The sequence below is a fragment of the Triticum aestivum genome, chromosome 4B, assembly GCF_018294505.1.
Source record: "Triticum aestivum cultivar Chinese Spring chromosome 4B, IWGSC CS RefSeq v2.1, whole genome shotgun sequence".
Taxonomy (NCBI): domain Eukaryota; kingdom Viridiplantae; phylum Streptophyta; class Magnoliopsida; order Poales; family Poaceae; genus Triticum; species Triticum aestivum.
Window position 1 is genome coordinate 172,947,518 of NC_057804.1, and position 15,990 is coordinate 172,963,507.

At 47.9% G+C, this 15,990-nt stretch overlaps 2 protein-coding genes across 2 annotated transcripts; both read left to right on the forward strand.

The window, feature by feature from the left end:
• Window positions 1-299: 299 nt before the first annotated feature.
• LOC123091638 (probable arabinosyltransferase ARAD1) lies at window positions 300-9,518 on the forward strand. Its single transcript, XM_044513204.1, has 2 exons — window positions 300-1,392; window positions 8,630-9,518. Exons 1-2 carry the CDS (start codon window positions 466-468, stop codon window positions 9,143-9,145), a joined length of 1,443 nt encoding a protein of 480 aa, XP_044369139.1. The 5' UTR covers window positions 300-465; the 3' UTR covers window positions 9,146-9,518.
• A 5,432-nt stretch (window positions 9,519-14,950) lies between these two features.
• Window positions 14,951-15,703, forward strand: LOC123091639 (40S ribosomal protein S16). The gene has a single exon (XM_044513205.1). It carries the CDS (start codon window positions 15,037-15,039, stop codon window positions 15,484-15,486), a length of 450 nt encoding a protein of 149 aa, XP_044369140.1. The 5' UTR covers window positions 14,951-15,036; the 3' UTR covers window positions 15,487-15,703.
• Window positions 15,704-15,990: the final 287 nt, after the last annotated feature.

The following is a 15,990-nucleotide window of genomic DNA, read 5'->3' on the forward strand; positions in this document are numbered from 1 at the left end:
TTTTTAGAGTCATTTTTAGGTACTTCCTCCATTTCTAAATATAAGTCTTTGCAGAGATTTTCCTAGGAACAACATACTGATATATATAGACATATTTTAAAATGTAAATTCAGCTTCGTATGTAGTCTATATTAGAATCTCTAACTAAAAGGACTTGTATTTAGGACGGGAGTTTTTTTTTGAGCGGTAGGAACGGAGGGAGTACATGAGAAATAGGAGTAGCAAGGGGGAAAAGAAAATTGGCTGCTGCTACACCTATTTGGAGAATCCAGTCCAGCAGTGAATGGTCACGTCACTTTCAAGGCCCAGGCCGGAAAGCACACGCCAGCCAACTCACCACCCAGAACCAACCAAACTCCGACCACACGGAAAACCCAACCTTTGCTTCCCCTTCCTTGCAATCCACCAGATCGACGATTCGCCATGCTCCCCCGTGCACCACTCCGGCCATGAGCCTCGCGCTCCATGGCGCCGCCCCGTGCTCGCGCCCTCCTCCTGCCGCTGGCGGCGGCCACCGTCCTAGTCGCCTCCACCATCTTCCTCTTCGCCGCCGCCGGCGCCAGCCGCTGGCGCCCCGCCGACACCGGCCTCCCCGTCCCGGCAACCCCCGCCGACTTCTCGGCCGTCCCTATCTCCGTGAGTGTAACATCCGCCTCCAAGGGTAAAGAGCTCTCCTTTCTTGATGAGAATGGCCGCCCCGACGACCCCAGCTCCGGCTCGGCGGCGGCTGCTGAACCTGGGAGATGCGACCCCCGCGACGCTGCCGTCAGGGTGTTCGTTTACGACATGCCGCCGGAGTTCCACTTCGGGCTGCTCGGCTGGGCTCCACCTCCCGGGAACGGCGGCGGCGTCTGGCCTGACGTCAGCGGCGGCACAGTCCCGCGCTACCCCGGTGGGCTTAACCAGCAGCACAGCGTGGAGTACTGGCTCACGCTGGACCTCCTGGCATCATCGTCAGCAGCACCGTGCGGTCCGGCGGCGAGGGTTGCCGACTCTCGTGATGCGGACGTGATCTTCGTCCCCTTCTTCGCGTCCCTCAGTTACAACCGCCACTCCAAGGCCGTGCCGCCGGAGAAGGTAAGCAGAGACATGTACCTACAGGAGAAGCTCGTCAGGTATCTGGTGGCGCAGCCGGAGTGGAAGAGGTCCGGCGGTGCCGACCATGTCGTCGTCGCGCACCACCCCAACAGCTTGCTCCACGCCCGATCGGCGTTGTTCCCAACAGTGTTCGTGCTGTCTGACTTCGGGAGGTACCACCCCAGGGTTGCCAGCTTGGAGAAGGATCTCATTGCGCCATACCGACATATGGCGAAGACATTTGTGAATGACACGGCCGGGTTTGATGATCGGCCGACATTGTTATACTTCCGGGGAGCCATTTACAGGAAGGAGGTAATAATTCTGCTTACTAATCTGGTTCTGCACACTGCAAACTAAATTCTGTATAACCTGTGACTATGAGACGCCAATCATGACATACTATAATGGCACTGCTTAATTCTCGCAAAAGCCTGCTGGTATTTGCCAAGTAGGTTTAGCTGATGCAGAGAATTGGTTAGATTTATATTTGATGAGAAAATAGACAGTTTTCCGATTAAATTAATCCATGAATAAATCATGAGCATGACATGGACAGCATTGATAACATACTGATTATGATCTAACAGAGCATGTACTACGCATATAGTAGAGACATCTACGCATACCGCTAGTACTGCTACAACAGAAAGAAACACGAGAGGGATAAGCGATGTATACCCTCCAATCGGCCACGCGGTGGCGGTGGCGGTGACAGCAGCCGCGGCATCCTCGGCGGCCTTCTTGTCGGCCTCGGCTTTCTCAGCGGCGGCACGGTCGGTGTCGGTCGACATGGTGATGATGAAGGTGATGCGGACGTAGATGAACAGAAGCGAGCAGTCGCGTAGTCGCTACCCAAAAACCTAATCGCCCCTCTCCCCGTACAGGATCCGGAGAGGCGTGGTTTCGGAGGCCTGCTCTCCCGTCAACCGTGTACGCGGTGAACGGGACGGAGTCGCCGGCGGCAGCAGCAGCAGAGGAACGACGTGGGCGTGGAGGCGGAGATGCGTTCTGTTTCGTGACGGCTAGGGTTGGCAGCGCCCCACATATATATGTGCGGCCGCGCGTGGAGAGACGTGGGCTGAACCCACGTCCAAGTCGGTAGCCCACGATCCGACGTCTCAGATCGTGGCCCCACCTGTCAAAGACTCTCCGTTCCTGACCGGCAAAAAGAAGCGCATAGGAGTGAGCTCGGCTCGGCTCAATCCCGCAACCCGCGGCGCGTCGTGGCGAGGCGTGGCGTGGCGAGGCGAGCGGAGGAGGAGGAGTGCGCGAGGGCCTCATCTCTTCTCAAGCTCCAATAGCATGAGGGAGAGAGTCCCTTATAAACCACTCCAACTCTCCTTCCACTTCCAAGGTGGGACTAAACTTCCCACACACCTAGTGCCATATAACCCACATGGGCCCTTAGAGATTTTTCAGAAATTGCAATATGGGCCTAGAGCCCATCTCAGATTTCAGCAATCCCCCACCAGATCTCGAGGGCCCATAGTGTCCTCTGTTCCAAATACTGTTTTGATATACTAGTGTTTCAGTGAAGACCTATTAAGGTTGAGCTTCACCTAGAGCAAGTAGCTACATTCCTTCACAACTGAACAATGGACTATGCCTTGAATTGTCAGTTTGGCGTAAAGAAGTTTCACCACATGTCTTACTAGTACTGGGCTGCCGAAGGCTGACCCCTCGGGTGGAGCATATAAGTCACACTCCTGGCCTATTCATGAGTTTACTAGAGATCACCCCAATCTCATAGACTGTGACTAGCAGTCGGGCTCACATAGGTGTGTTCCTCCAAAGATCGCTCTGTAGGATAGCATCTTGCTTATACATATAAGCCTTGGAACACATTAAGACAATAGTCATCCTTCCGTACAGTTTCCGAGAGTATTGCATCTCCAACGGAGTGGGTTAGTAAAGTTACTCTCCTCAGTTCACCACTGGCTTGTTTCCCCAGGTCCTACTTCACGGGATCTCCGATCACATAGGTTGGGTTACCACCATGGTAACTCATGTGGGTCTCATACCCATCTCCCTCGATGCACTATCTATCACTACACGTGATAGCCCTTTCGTAAAGGGATCTGCCAGATTCTTAGCCGTATGGACATAGTCCAACGCTATCACTCCGGAGTTTCTTAATTTTCTGACAGCCTTTAATCTCATTCTTATGTGTTTGTTGGACTTCATGTTGTCCTTTGAACTCTTCACCTTGGTGATGACAGTCTGATTATCACAGTTCATAAGGATAGCCGGAACCGGTTTATCAACCAGTGGCAAGTCCATCAAAAGATCTCGAAGCCATCCTGCTTCAACACCAGAAGTGTCTAATGCTGTTAATTCTGCTTCCATTGTCGATCTCGTTAAGATCGTTTGCTTGCAAGACTTCCAAGAAACAGCGCCACCTCCAAGAGTAAACATATACCCAGTTGTGGCCTTCATCTCATCAGCATCAGAGATCCAATTCGCATCACTATACCCTTCAAGTACCGACGGGTCTCCGGTATAGTGAAGTCCATAATTCATAGTACCTTTGAGATAGCGCATAACTCTTTCTACAGCATGCCAATGTACATCACCCGGTTTGGAAACAAACCGGCTCAGTTTGCTCACAGCAAACGCGATGTCAGGCCTCGTTGCGCTCGCTAGGTACATCAGTGAACCAATGATTTGAGAGTATCTCAATTGATCTTTAGCCATGCCTTTGGACTTTCGAATCAACACGCTAGGATCATATGGTGTTTGAGATGGTGTGCAGTCCGAATATCCAAAGCGACTCAACACCTTCTCAACATAATGGGATTGCAGAAGTGTGATCCCACCCTCATTATCTCTCAGTAGCTTGATATTCAAGATAACATCAGCCACACCAAGATCCTTCATCTCAAAGTTCTGAGACAGAAAGGACTTAACCTCCTCAATGACTTTGAGGTTGGTTCCGAATATCAGTATGTCATCAACATACAAGCACAGTATAACTCCTTCGCCCCCACCATGGCGATAGTATACACATTTGTCAGCTTCATTAACAACGAAGCCAACAGATGTCAGAGTTGTATTAAACTTATCATGCCATTGCTTAGGTGCTTGCTTTAGGCCATATAGAGATTTCAGCAACCTACACACCTTTCTTTCCTGACCATCTATCACAAAGCCATCTGGCTGTTGCATGTAGATTTCCTCATTTAGCTCTCCATTCAGAAAAGCCGTCTTGACATCCATTTGGTGGACGAGAAGACCATGTGAGGCCGCCAACGAGAGTAATACTCGAATGGTGGTCAGTCTAGCCACAGGTGAATAAGTATCGAAGAAATCTTCCTCTTCTTTCTGGTCATAGCCCTTGGCCACAAGTCTAGCCTTGTACTTTTCAATCGTACCATCGGGCCTAAGCTTTTTCTTGAACACCCACTTACATCCCAGTGGTTTGCAACCATAGGGACGGTCGGTGATCTCCCATGTCCCATTAGCCATGATGGAATCCATCTCGCTACGGACCGCATCCTTCCAGTAGTCAGCTTCTGGAGAGGCATACGCTTCTGAAATAGAAGTTGGAGTATCATCCACGAGGTACACGAAGAAATCATCACCAAAGGTCTTTGCAGTCCTTTGTCTCTTGCCCCTACCAAGGGTTTCCTCGTCATCCTCCTCGGGATTTTCATCATGTGTTTGTTCATAATATTCCATAGGGATGGCAGGTTCAGGAGTCTCCTCAGATTCCTGTCTAGAAGTGCTTTGCATATCTCTCATAGGAAAAATATCCTCAAAGAATGTAGCATCCTTAGACTCCATAATTGTACCGATCTTCTGGTCAAGTACCTCAGATTTCACTACTAGAAATCTATAGCCAACGCTGTTCTTAGCGTAGCCCAAATTAATGCAGTCCACGGTCTTATGTCCAAGCTTACGCTTTTTGGGGATCGGCACGTTGACTTTCGCCAAACAGCCCCAAGTGCGCAAGTACGAGAGTGTCGTCCTTCTCTTTGCCCATTTCTCATAGGGAGTGATCTCACTATCCTTTGTCGGAACTTTATTCAGGACATGACATGCCGTCAATATAGCCTCCCCCCACCATGCCTTGGATAAACCCGATGTATCTAACATGGCGTTAACCAAATCAGTTAGAGTACGGTTTTTCCGCTCGGCAACCCCGTTTGACTGGGGTGAATAGGGAGGCGTCCTCTCATGAATAATGCCGTGTTCCGCACAGAAGGAATCAAACTCACTCGAGAAGTACTCTCCACCACGATCTGACCGGACTCGTTTAATTTTCTTTTCAAGTTGATTTTCAACTTCTGCCTTATAGATTTTAAAGTAGTGTAGAGCCTCATCTTTAGTATTTAACAGATACACATAGCAATATCTAGTGGAATCATCTATCAATGTCATGAAGTATCTCTTTCCACCTTTAGTCAACACACCATTCATCTCACAAAGATCAGAATGTATGAGTTCTAATGGTGCCAGGTGTCTCTCCTCCGCGGCCTTATGAGGCTTGCGAGGTTGCTTAGCTTGCACACATGAAAGGCACTTAGAACCTTTGGCTAAAGTGAAACTCGGGATTAAATCCAACTTGGCTAGCCGCGTCATAACACCGAAACTTATGTGACAAAGACGTGAGTGCCAAACCTCAGATTCATTAATACTCGAATGAATATGGTTCACGACTTTATTACAGAAATCTGCGAGGGAAAGGCGGAACATCCCTCCGCTCTCATAACCTTTTCCAACAAATAGTCCATACTTAGTAACAACTAATTTATTAGACTCGAATACCAACTTAAACCCTTCTCTACATAGAAGGGAGCCACTAACGAGGTTCTTCTTGATGGCGGGGACATGCTGCACGTTCTTCAGCTGCACGATCCTTCCCGAAGTAAACTTCAGATCGACCGTGCCAACACCATGAACAGAAGCACTCGCGCCATTCCCCATCAATACGGACCCGTGGCCTGTGACCTGGTAAGAAGAGAACAATGAAATGTCAGCACACACATGAACACCTGCACCTGTATCCACCCACCAATCGGTAGGCTGAAACACTGAAAAAACAGTAAATAAATTACCGTACCCAGATGCACCATTCTCATTGTTGCTCACAATCATGTTGACAGACTTGGAGTCCTGTCCTGACTTCTTAAACTTGTTTGGGCACTTGTTGGCCCAATGTTCAGCCGAACCACAAGTAAAGCAGCCCTCATCCTTCTTGTTCTTCTTGAAGGTCTTCTTACCCTTCTTCTTAAAGTCGGCAGTCTGTTGGACACCGTTCTTTCCCCTGGGCTTGTGGGAATTGGAGTTCTTCTGATGCACCATATTGGCCACAGAAGTTCCTTCGACCCCTTTTCCGTGCGAGTCCTTTGCCCTTGAGTTCTGCTCAACACTCAGATGGCCAATGACATCCTCCACAGAGAATTCACGCCTCTGATGTTTCAGAGTGGTGGCAAAGTTCCTCCAGGAATTGGGGAGCTTAGCGATTATGCAGCCCGCGACAAATTTGCCCGGTAACTCGCACTTAAGAAGCTCAAGCTCCTTAACAATGCATATTATCTCATGAGCCTGCTCCAATACAGGACGGTTTTCAACCATCTTGTAATCGTGGAACTGCTCTATAATATACATCTCGCTCCCTGCATCGGCAGCCCCGAACTTAGATTCGAGCGCCTCCCACAAGTCCTTGGCAGACCGCATATGTAAATATGCATCAACCAGCTTATCTCCAATCACGCTCAGAACTGCCCCGAGGAACACCACGGTGGCCTCCTTAAACGCCTTCTCCTGTTCAGGAGCGATCGTTCCTGTAGGAGTCACACCGGCGACCCAGAACACGTTCATGGCCGTGAGCCATAAGGTGGTTTTAGTCTGCCAACGCTTAAAGTACGTCCCCGTAAACGGGGACGGTTTCAGTGCAGCAGCAAAACCAGAATTCGAAAAACTCCTACAGATATTAGGTTTTTGGATTGATGAGAAAATAGGCAGTTTTCCGATTAAATTAATCCATGAATAAATCATGAGCATGACATGGACAGCATTGATAACATACTGATTATGATCTAACAGAGCATGTACTACGCATATAGTAGAGACATCTACGCATACCGCTAGTACTGCTACAACAGAAAGAAACACGAGAGGGATAAGCGATGTATACCCTCCAATCGGCCACGCGGTGGCGGTGGCGGTGACAGCAGCCGCGGCATCCTCGGCGGCCTTCTTGTCGGCCTCGGCTTTCTCAGCAGCGGCACGGTCGGTGTCGGTCGACATGGTGATGATGAAGGTGATGCGGACGTAGATGAACAGAAGCGAGCAGTCGCGTAGTCGCTACCCAAAAACCTAATCGCCCCTCTCCCCGTACAGGATCCGGAGAGGCGTGGTTTCGGAGGCCTGCTCTCCCGTCAACCGTGTACGCGGTGAACGGGACGGAGTCGCCGGCGGCAGCAGCAGCAGAGGAACGACGTGGGCGTGGAGGCGGAGATGCGTTCTGTTTCGTGACGGCTAGGGTTGGCAGCGCCCCACATATATATGTGCGGCCGCGCGTGGAGAGACGTGGGCTGAACCCACGTCCAAGTCGGTAGCCCACGATCCGACGTCTCAGATCGTGGCCCCACCTGTCAAAGACTCTCCGTTCCTGACCGGCAAAAAGAAGCGCATAGGAGTGAGCTCGGCTCGGCTCAATCCCGCAACCCGCGGCGCGTCGTGGCGAGGCGTGGCGAGGCGAGCGGAGGAGGAGGAGTGCGCGAGGGCCTCATCTCTTCTCAAGCTCCAATAGCATGAGGGAGAGAGTCCCTTATAAACCACTCCAACTCTCCTTCCACTTCCAAGGTGGGACTAAACTTCCCACACACCTAGTGCCATATAACCCACATGGGCCCTTAGAGATTTTTCAGAAATTGCAATATGGGCCTAGAGCCCATCTCAGATTTCAGCAATATTGAGTGACATAATTCAGAATTTGGTAAAAATTGTTGTAATTGAATCATTATGCTGAGACTCTATGATGGGTGGAGCGATCATTAGGCATTTCTTAGGTAAGATCCTAAGGTTTCAGAATTCCAGCTTTGATGTGTTTTCAGTTTTAGCTGCAAAAGTTACTGCTATAGTGCTACTACAAAGTGCCGTATTTTGAGTTGTGGCTGATGGTAGCAAATGTTATTAGTATTAAACCGTGTACATTATGCACCAGCTAGTGCTTCTGAATACACGATGAGGCAAATTGGATAGCTTGGCGCAATCTAAAACTTAAAACCATCAAGGTGGTTCCCCTCACCTGGGTTGAGATGAATTAAATATACTCAGAAAATTTTCAGCCTTATGCATGAATCGGAACACAATTTGTGCATCTCCTTGACCGCTGGTAGATAGATGTTGTGCATAAGTTCTTATTTAAAAGATGTTATTACAACCATATATTGGTTGTATTGGTTGTAATAACATCTTATGTTGTGGGATGGAGGGAGTAGTATATATTAATACATGTTGCAGATTTTAACCCCATTATGTCTGTATGTGAGAAAACTAGTGTTTGGTGCCATGATATATCACATCATATTTTCTTTTCCAGGGAGGAAACATTCGGCAGGAACTATATAATATGCTCAAAGACGAGAAGGATGTTTTCTTTTCCTTCGGAAGCGTCCAGGATCATGGTGTCAGCAAAGCCAGCCAGGGAATGCACTCATCAAAGTTTTGCCTAAACATTGCCGGGGATACCCCGTCTTCCAATCGTCTCTTTGACGCTATAGTAAGCCACTGTGTCCCTGTTATCATAAGTGACGACATTGAGCTCCCTTACGAGGATATCCTAGACTATTCAAAGTTCTCCATCTTTGTCCGTTCCTCTGATGCTATTAAAAAGGGTTACTTGATGAGACTAATTAAAGGCATAAACAAGCATCGATGGACAAGGATGTGGAAGAGGCTCAAAGAAGTGGATAAACATTTTGAGTACCAATTCCCATCTCATAAGGATGATGCGGTTCAGATGATCTGGCAAGCGTTGGCCAGGAAGGTGCCTTCGATCCGACTGAAGGCACATAGGTTTAGAAGATCTTCAAGATCTGAAAGAGGAAGCAAATAAACAGGAAGGAGGTGTATGTATTGATGATGTGCTCCAGATGATAGGGCCAGCAGTGGCTAGGAAAGGTGCCTTCGATTCGGATGAAGTCACATATGTTTAGAGGATTTTCAAGATCTGAAAGAGGAACCAAATAAACAGGAAAAAGTGTGTATGTATCTTGCTTCTAGGCTAATCTAACACAGCATTCACTGACACTGGCACATCAGTTGCATTTTCCCTTTGAGGAACATTGTAAATTAGAAGATTCAGGTTGAATGTTTGGTTATACCTTGGAACAAAAACAGATAGCTCAGACTTTTATTGGTCCAGTTGAATGTATGTTAGGAAGGCAAATGCTTATTTTTAATGTAACATATACTCCATCCGACAGATAGCTCAGAATGTATGTTTGCTCAGAGTTTATCCCACTTATATAATTTACTTCAAAATAGTCCCCCCGTCCGGAATTACTTGTCGCATAAATGAATAAAAATGGATGACTAAAATATGTCTTGATACATTCATTTCTCTGAAATGGATAAAAATGGATGACTAAATACGTCTTGATACATTCATTTCCCAAACAAATATTTTGATACATTCATTTCTCCGACAAATATTTTCAGACGGAGGGACTATTTTGAAGTAAATTATAGAAGTAGATAGAAATATTGTCAGACGGAGGGACTATTTTGAAGTAAATTATATAAGTGGGATCCATGCTAGCTGTTTCCGATGATGTTGTGACCAAAGCGATTGATCTCATGTGAATTTATGTTGTGTATTCAGAAAGATCCAGCTTAAAGGCAAATCAAAATGTTTGGGTTCCTTCGATTCAAAGGATTTTCATAGGAATTGTTGATGATTAGAATCCTTACAAAAATTTCCTATGTTGGTTGTTTGATTCATAACTCCGTCTATGTTGTCTCAACATAGCCGGTCCCAAGCCCGGGTAAAGGAGGAGGGTTGTGATAGGCTTGGCGAGCCAACGTAAAAACTCAGCCATTCTTATGGAGATGAAACCCAAAAGATTTTTGTTGGGGCGTAACCCTCTCAGCGACGCGCCACATCGGAACCCGGGTGTGGTGGAAAATGGGCAAAGGCCGGGCCGTCACCCCTCAAGTGGCGCGCCGTATCTTGATCCGGATACGGTGGCAAGTGAGCGAGGATCGGATCGTCGCATCCTTAGTGGCGCGCTACATCGGCGCCCGAATGTAGTGGGAAATGAGCAAGGGTCTTCGCATTTGACTCGACGAGGCGAAGGGTAAGGAAGCTAGCCGAGCCTAGGAGGATTCGCTTAGGTAGCTGGAACGTAGGGTCTCTGACAGGGAAGCTTCGGGAGCTAGTTGATGCAGCGGTGATGAGAGGTGTTGATATCCTTTGCGTCCAAGAAACCAAATGGAGAGGACAGAAGGCGAAGGAGGTGGAGGATACCGGCTTCAAGTTGTGGTACACGGGGACGGCTGCAAACAGAAATGGCGTAGGCATCTTGATCAACAAGAGCCTCAAGTATGGAGTGGTAGACGCCAAGATACGTGGGGACCGGATTATCCTGGTCAAGCTGGTAGTTGAGGACTTGGTTCTCAATGTTATCAGCGTGTATGCCCCGCAAGTAGGCCACAATGAGAACACCAAGAGGGAGTTCTGGGAAGGCTTGGAAGACATGGTTAGGAGTGTACCGATTGGTGAGAAGCTCTTCATAGGAGGAGACCTCAATGGCCACGTGGGTACATCTAACACATGTTTTGAAGGGGCGCATGGGGGCTTTGGCTATGGCATCAGGAATCAAGGAGAAGATGTCTTAAGCTTTGCTCTAGCCATCAACATGATTGTAGCTAACACCCTCTTTAGAAAGAGAGAATCACATCTGGTGACTTTTAGTAGTGGCCAACACTCTAGCCAGATTGATTTCATCCTCTCGAGAAGAGAAGATAGGCGTGCGTGCCTAGACTGTAAGGTGATACCTGGAGAGAGTGTTGTATCCCATCATAAGCTGGTGATTACTGACTTCCGCTTTCGGATTCGTGTCCAGCGGGATAAGCGTGCCAAAGTCGCTAGAACGAAGTGGTGGAAGCTTAAGGGGGAGGTAGCTCAGGTGTTCAAGGAGAGGGTAATTAAGGAGGGCCCTTGGGAGGAAGGAGGGGATGCAGACAATGTGTGGATGAAGATGGCGACTTGCATCCGTAAGGTGGCCTCGGAGGAGTTTGGAGTGTCCAGGGGAAGGAGAAGCGAAGATAAGGATACCTGGTGGTGGAATGATGATGTCCAGAAGGCGATTAAAGAGAAGAAAGATTGCTTCAGATGCCTATACCTGGATAGGAGTGCAGACAACATAGAGAAGTACAAGATGGCGAAGAAGGCCGCAAAGCAAGCTGTTGGTGAAGCAAGGGGTCGGGCATATGAGGACCTCTACCAACGGTTAGGCACGAAGGAAGGTGAAAGGGACATCTATAAGATGGCTAAGATCCGGGAGAGGAAGACGAGGGATATTGGCCAAGTCAAATGCATCAAGGACGGAGCAGGCCAACTCTTGGTGAAGGACGAGGAGATTAAGCATAGATGGTGGGAGTACTTCGACAAGCTGTTCAATGGGGAGAATGAGAGTTCTACCATTGAACTGGATGACTCCTTTGATGAGACCAGCATGCGTTTTGTGCGGCGCATCCAGGAGTCTGAGGTGAAGCAGGCTTTAAAAAGGATGAAAGGAGGCAAGGCGATGGGCCCTGATTGTATCCCCATTGAGGTGTGGAAAGGTCTCGGGGACATAGCGATAGTATGGCTAACCAAGCTTTTCAACCTCATTTTTCGGGCAAACAAGATGCCAGAAGAATGGAGACGGAGTATATTAGTACCAATCTTCAAGAACAAGAGGGATGTTCAGAGTTGTACTAATTACCGTGGAATTAAGCTGATGAGCCATACAATGAAGCTATGGGAGAGAGTCATTGAGCACCGCTTAAGAAGGATGACAAGCGTGACCAAAAATCAGTTTGGTTTCATGCCTGGGAGGTCGACCATGAAAGCCATTTTCTTGGTACGACAACTTATGGAGAGATATAGGGAGCAAAAGAAGGACTTGCATATGGTGTTCATTGACTTGGAAAAGGCCTATGATAAGATACCGCGAAATGTCATGTGGTGGGCCTTGGAGAAACACAAAGTTCCAGCAAAGTACATTACCCTCATCAAGGACATGTACGATAATGTTGTGACAAGTGTTCGAATAAGTGATGTCGACATTGATGACTTCCCGATTAAGATAGTACTGCATCAGGGGTCAGCTTTGAGCCCTTATCTTTTTGCATTGGTGATGGATGAGGTCACAAGGGATATACAAGGAGATATCCCATGGTGTATGCTCTTTGCGGATGATGTGGTGCTAGTTGACGATAGTCGAATGGGGATAAATGGGAAGTTAGAGTTATGGAGACAAACCTTGGAATAGAAAGGGTTTAGGCTTAGTAGAACTAAAACCGAGTACATGATGTGCGGTTTCAGTACTACTATGTGTGAGGAGGAGGAGGTTAGCCTTGATGGCCAGGTGGTACCTCGGAAGGACACCTTTCGGTATTTGGGGTCAATGTTGCAGGAGGATGGGGATATTGATGAAGATGTGAACCATCGAATCAAAGCCGGATGGATGAAGTGGCGCCAAGCTTCTGGCATTCTCTGTGACAAGAGAGTGCCACAAAAGCTAAAAAGCAAGTTCTACAGGACGGCGGTTCGACCCGCAATGTTGTATGACGCGGAGTGTTGACCGACTAAAAGGCGACATGTTCAACAGTTAGGTGTGGCGGAGATGCGTATGTTGAGATGGATGTGTGGCCACACGAGGAAGGATCGAGTCCGGAATGATGATATACGAGATAGAGTTGGGGTAGCACCAATTGAGGAGAAGCTTGTCCAACATCGTCTGAGATGGTTTGGCCATATTCAGCGCAGGCCTCCAGTGCATAGCGGACGGCTAAAGCGTGCGGAGAATGTCAAGAGAGGGCGGGGTCGATCGAATTTGACATGGGAGGAGTCCGTTAAGAGAGACCTGAAGGATTGGAGTATCGACAAAAAGCGAGCTATGGACAGGGGTGCGTGGAAGCTTGCTATCCATGTGCCAAAGCCATGAATTGGTTGCGAGATCTTATGAGTTTCACCTCTACCCTACCCCAATTTATTTGGGACTAAAGGCTTTGTTGTTGTTATTGTTGTTTGATTCATAAGATTGAGTACTATATGAACTTTTTCTAAGGATTTTTTATACTACTTTCCATTGAATTCTTCGCATTTACTCAAACCTTTTTGCAAAATATTCTTCGTTTTTCCTATGTTGCAATCAAACAACCCAAAATCCTTCCGGTGAGTTGAGATGAGCATGACATTCCGAATGTTCTTATGTTCTTCCTATTCCAGCATTTAGAATCCTGCTAATCAAGAAGGCCCTTAACATTACATGTAACCTCCGCTATACCACTACAAAACCGCAGGCTATCTTTGAAACAATAAGACACAGATTTCATGATTGAGCACATATAACTGGAAAACGTTTACCCGTATCATCAAAAAACATTTGAAGAGTCAACGAAAGGATATATTATCATATACTCCCTTCATCCGGAAATACTTGTCATCAAAATGAATAAAAGTGGATGTATCTAGATATATTTTAGTTCTGGCTACATCTTTTTTTATCCATTTTGATAACGAGTATTTCTGGACGGAGGGAGTATTTCACAGTATTAAGCCGAGACAAGTATACAACGGGCTCGCAAAACATATTAGAACGGCATTTCTTTGAATCTTTGTCATATACAAATACAATTAATAATATTACAACAGGATCCTCCACTAAGAGGCTGAATCTGCATGGCAGCCGTCAACCAATCAGAGAAAGATTACAGCGCCCATCTCCTAAAGAAATTAGACACCTTATTATAGATAAACTATACTATCACGGCCTCCAGGTCATGTATTCGTCTCAAACAGGAAAACTGGCACCTTTCCGCTTCGAAGAGAGCAATCAAAGACACCTGCAGAATTCTGTGAAATTTCAGCAAATCATCATCCATATTAGCATATTACTTCCTACTATTATGGATGTTGATATGGAGTATTGGACAAGAGATTAAACACGAATCCGCAGGAAAAAAAAACCCATACTACTTGATATGCACTTCCGCATGAAAAATATCCCACTGAACAAAAAAATTACTGTACCCACTAAAAATATCTTCTTAGAAGAAACTTGGTTAGAACCCAAGAAACGGATAACAATTTGCTCAGGAATACAAATAGCAAGCACAAGAAAAACGAACAAAAAGAAATCGATCAAAAAAAAGATGAAAACCATTCCAAGAAAGCAAGAAAGTAATGGAGATTGTTTTGTTTGTTGCGTGAGCCCGCGCGGCCATCATCGCGCGCGCTCCGACCGCGGGCAGTCGTCATCGCTCGCCGCCGGCAGCTGCCGCTGATGCCGCGTCTCTCAACCCAAACGTCGCGCGCCACCTTCCCGCAAGCCCTTGCTGGACCGCGGTGGCGGCGCGGCCGATGGGAGAGAAGACTCCGGCAGCCTCGGCGCCGCCGTACGGCTCGCTCGGATAAGATCAAGTAGTGTTCGGGTCGAAACCCTAGCTTCCTGCTTCTCCCATCGCGCCCTCTTATCGACGACAACAACCCACCGTAGGCCATGGAAAGCCCAGTACTTGGAGGCCCGCATAAAGTCCAATTGACCAGCTCGGCCCATTACCTTCGAGGTCGGTCCACATGTCATAGGAAGTGCTGCGCGAGTGAGGCCGAAACCCTAACGCCTCCACGCTATATAATCGTTCTCTCGCCGCCGTGATCCCCTCTACGCGCCGCCACCCAAAACCCTAACCTGTGCCGCCGCGCTCACAGCAACCAAGCACACCGCCGCAGCCACCATGGCAGCCGTTCTCACCCGCCCGACGCCGGGCACCGTCCAGTGCTTCGGCCGGAAGAAGACCGCCGTCGCCGTTGCCTACTGCAAGCCCGGGCGCGGCCTCATCAAGGTCAACGGCGCGCCGATCGAGCTCATCCGCCCCGAGATGCTCCGCCTGAAGGCCTTCGAGCCGATCCTGCTCGCCGGCAGGTCCCGCTTCAAGGACATCGACATGCGCATCCGCGTTCGCGGCGGCGGGAAGACGAGCCAGATCTACTCCATCCGCCAGGCCATCGCCAAGTCTCTCGTCGCCTACTACCAGAAGTACGTCGACGAGGCGGCCAAGAAGGAGGTGAAGGAGATCTTCGGCCGCTACGACCGGACGCTCCTCGTCGCCGACCCGCGCCGTTGCGAACCCAAAAAGTTTGGCGGTCGCGGTGCCCGAGCGCGTTTCCAGAAGTCGTACCGTTGAGCTCCGGCGAGATCTCTTGTTGGGTATGGCGGCGGTGGCCTACTGCTTGCCTGCCTATCTATCTACCTTTTACCGCTAGTAGTTTGTTTTCTTTTGGACCAATGAATTGGATATGATCTCGAAGAACTATGAGTTGTCTGCAGTATCATGCCTAGTTGACGAAGGGGTTTTGTTATCATAATCTTATGTTAATGATGAAACTGAATGTTCTGTTTGAGCATAACTGTTTGCGATTTGATATTTAGTTGAATAGGTAAAATGCAGCTTTATTTAGAATCTGTGAATGAAATGTTTCTAGTAAGTATTGCCCATCATTTCTAGTAAGTATTGCACGAAATGTTTCTCATGTTGGAGGTGAACAAAACATGCATGGCCTCACGCCTGATGTTGTAATAGATTCTTAGAATATGGTTCCTTATCTTATCTATGTGTACTTCCACTTCCAAGATTAAGCCTCCTTCAGCTGTTGTAATTGTTGAAGACCCTGCATGTTGCTATCAGCCT

Excerpts from the sequence above, each read along its gene's own strand:
- LOC123091638 (XM_044513204.1), top strand. The coding sequence starts at position 466 with ATGGCGCCGCCCCGTGCTCGCGCCCTCCTCCTGCCGCTGGCGGCGGCC. Across the intron at positions 1,393-8,629 it reads GAGCCATTTACAGGAAGGAG|GGAGGAAACATTCGGCAGGA; the intron begins GTAATAATTCTG and ends TTTCTTTTCCAG.
- LOC123091639 (XM_044513205.1), top strand. The coding sequence starts at position 15,037 with ATGGCAGCCGTTCTCACCCGCCCGACGCCGGGCACCGTCCAGTGCTTC.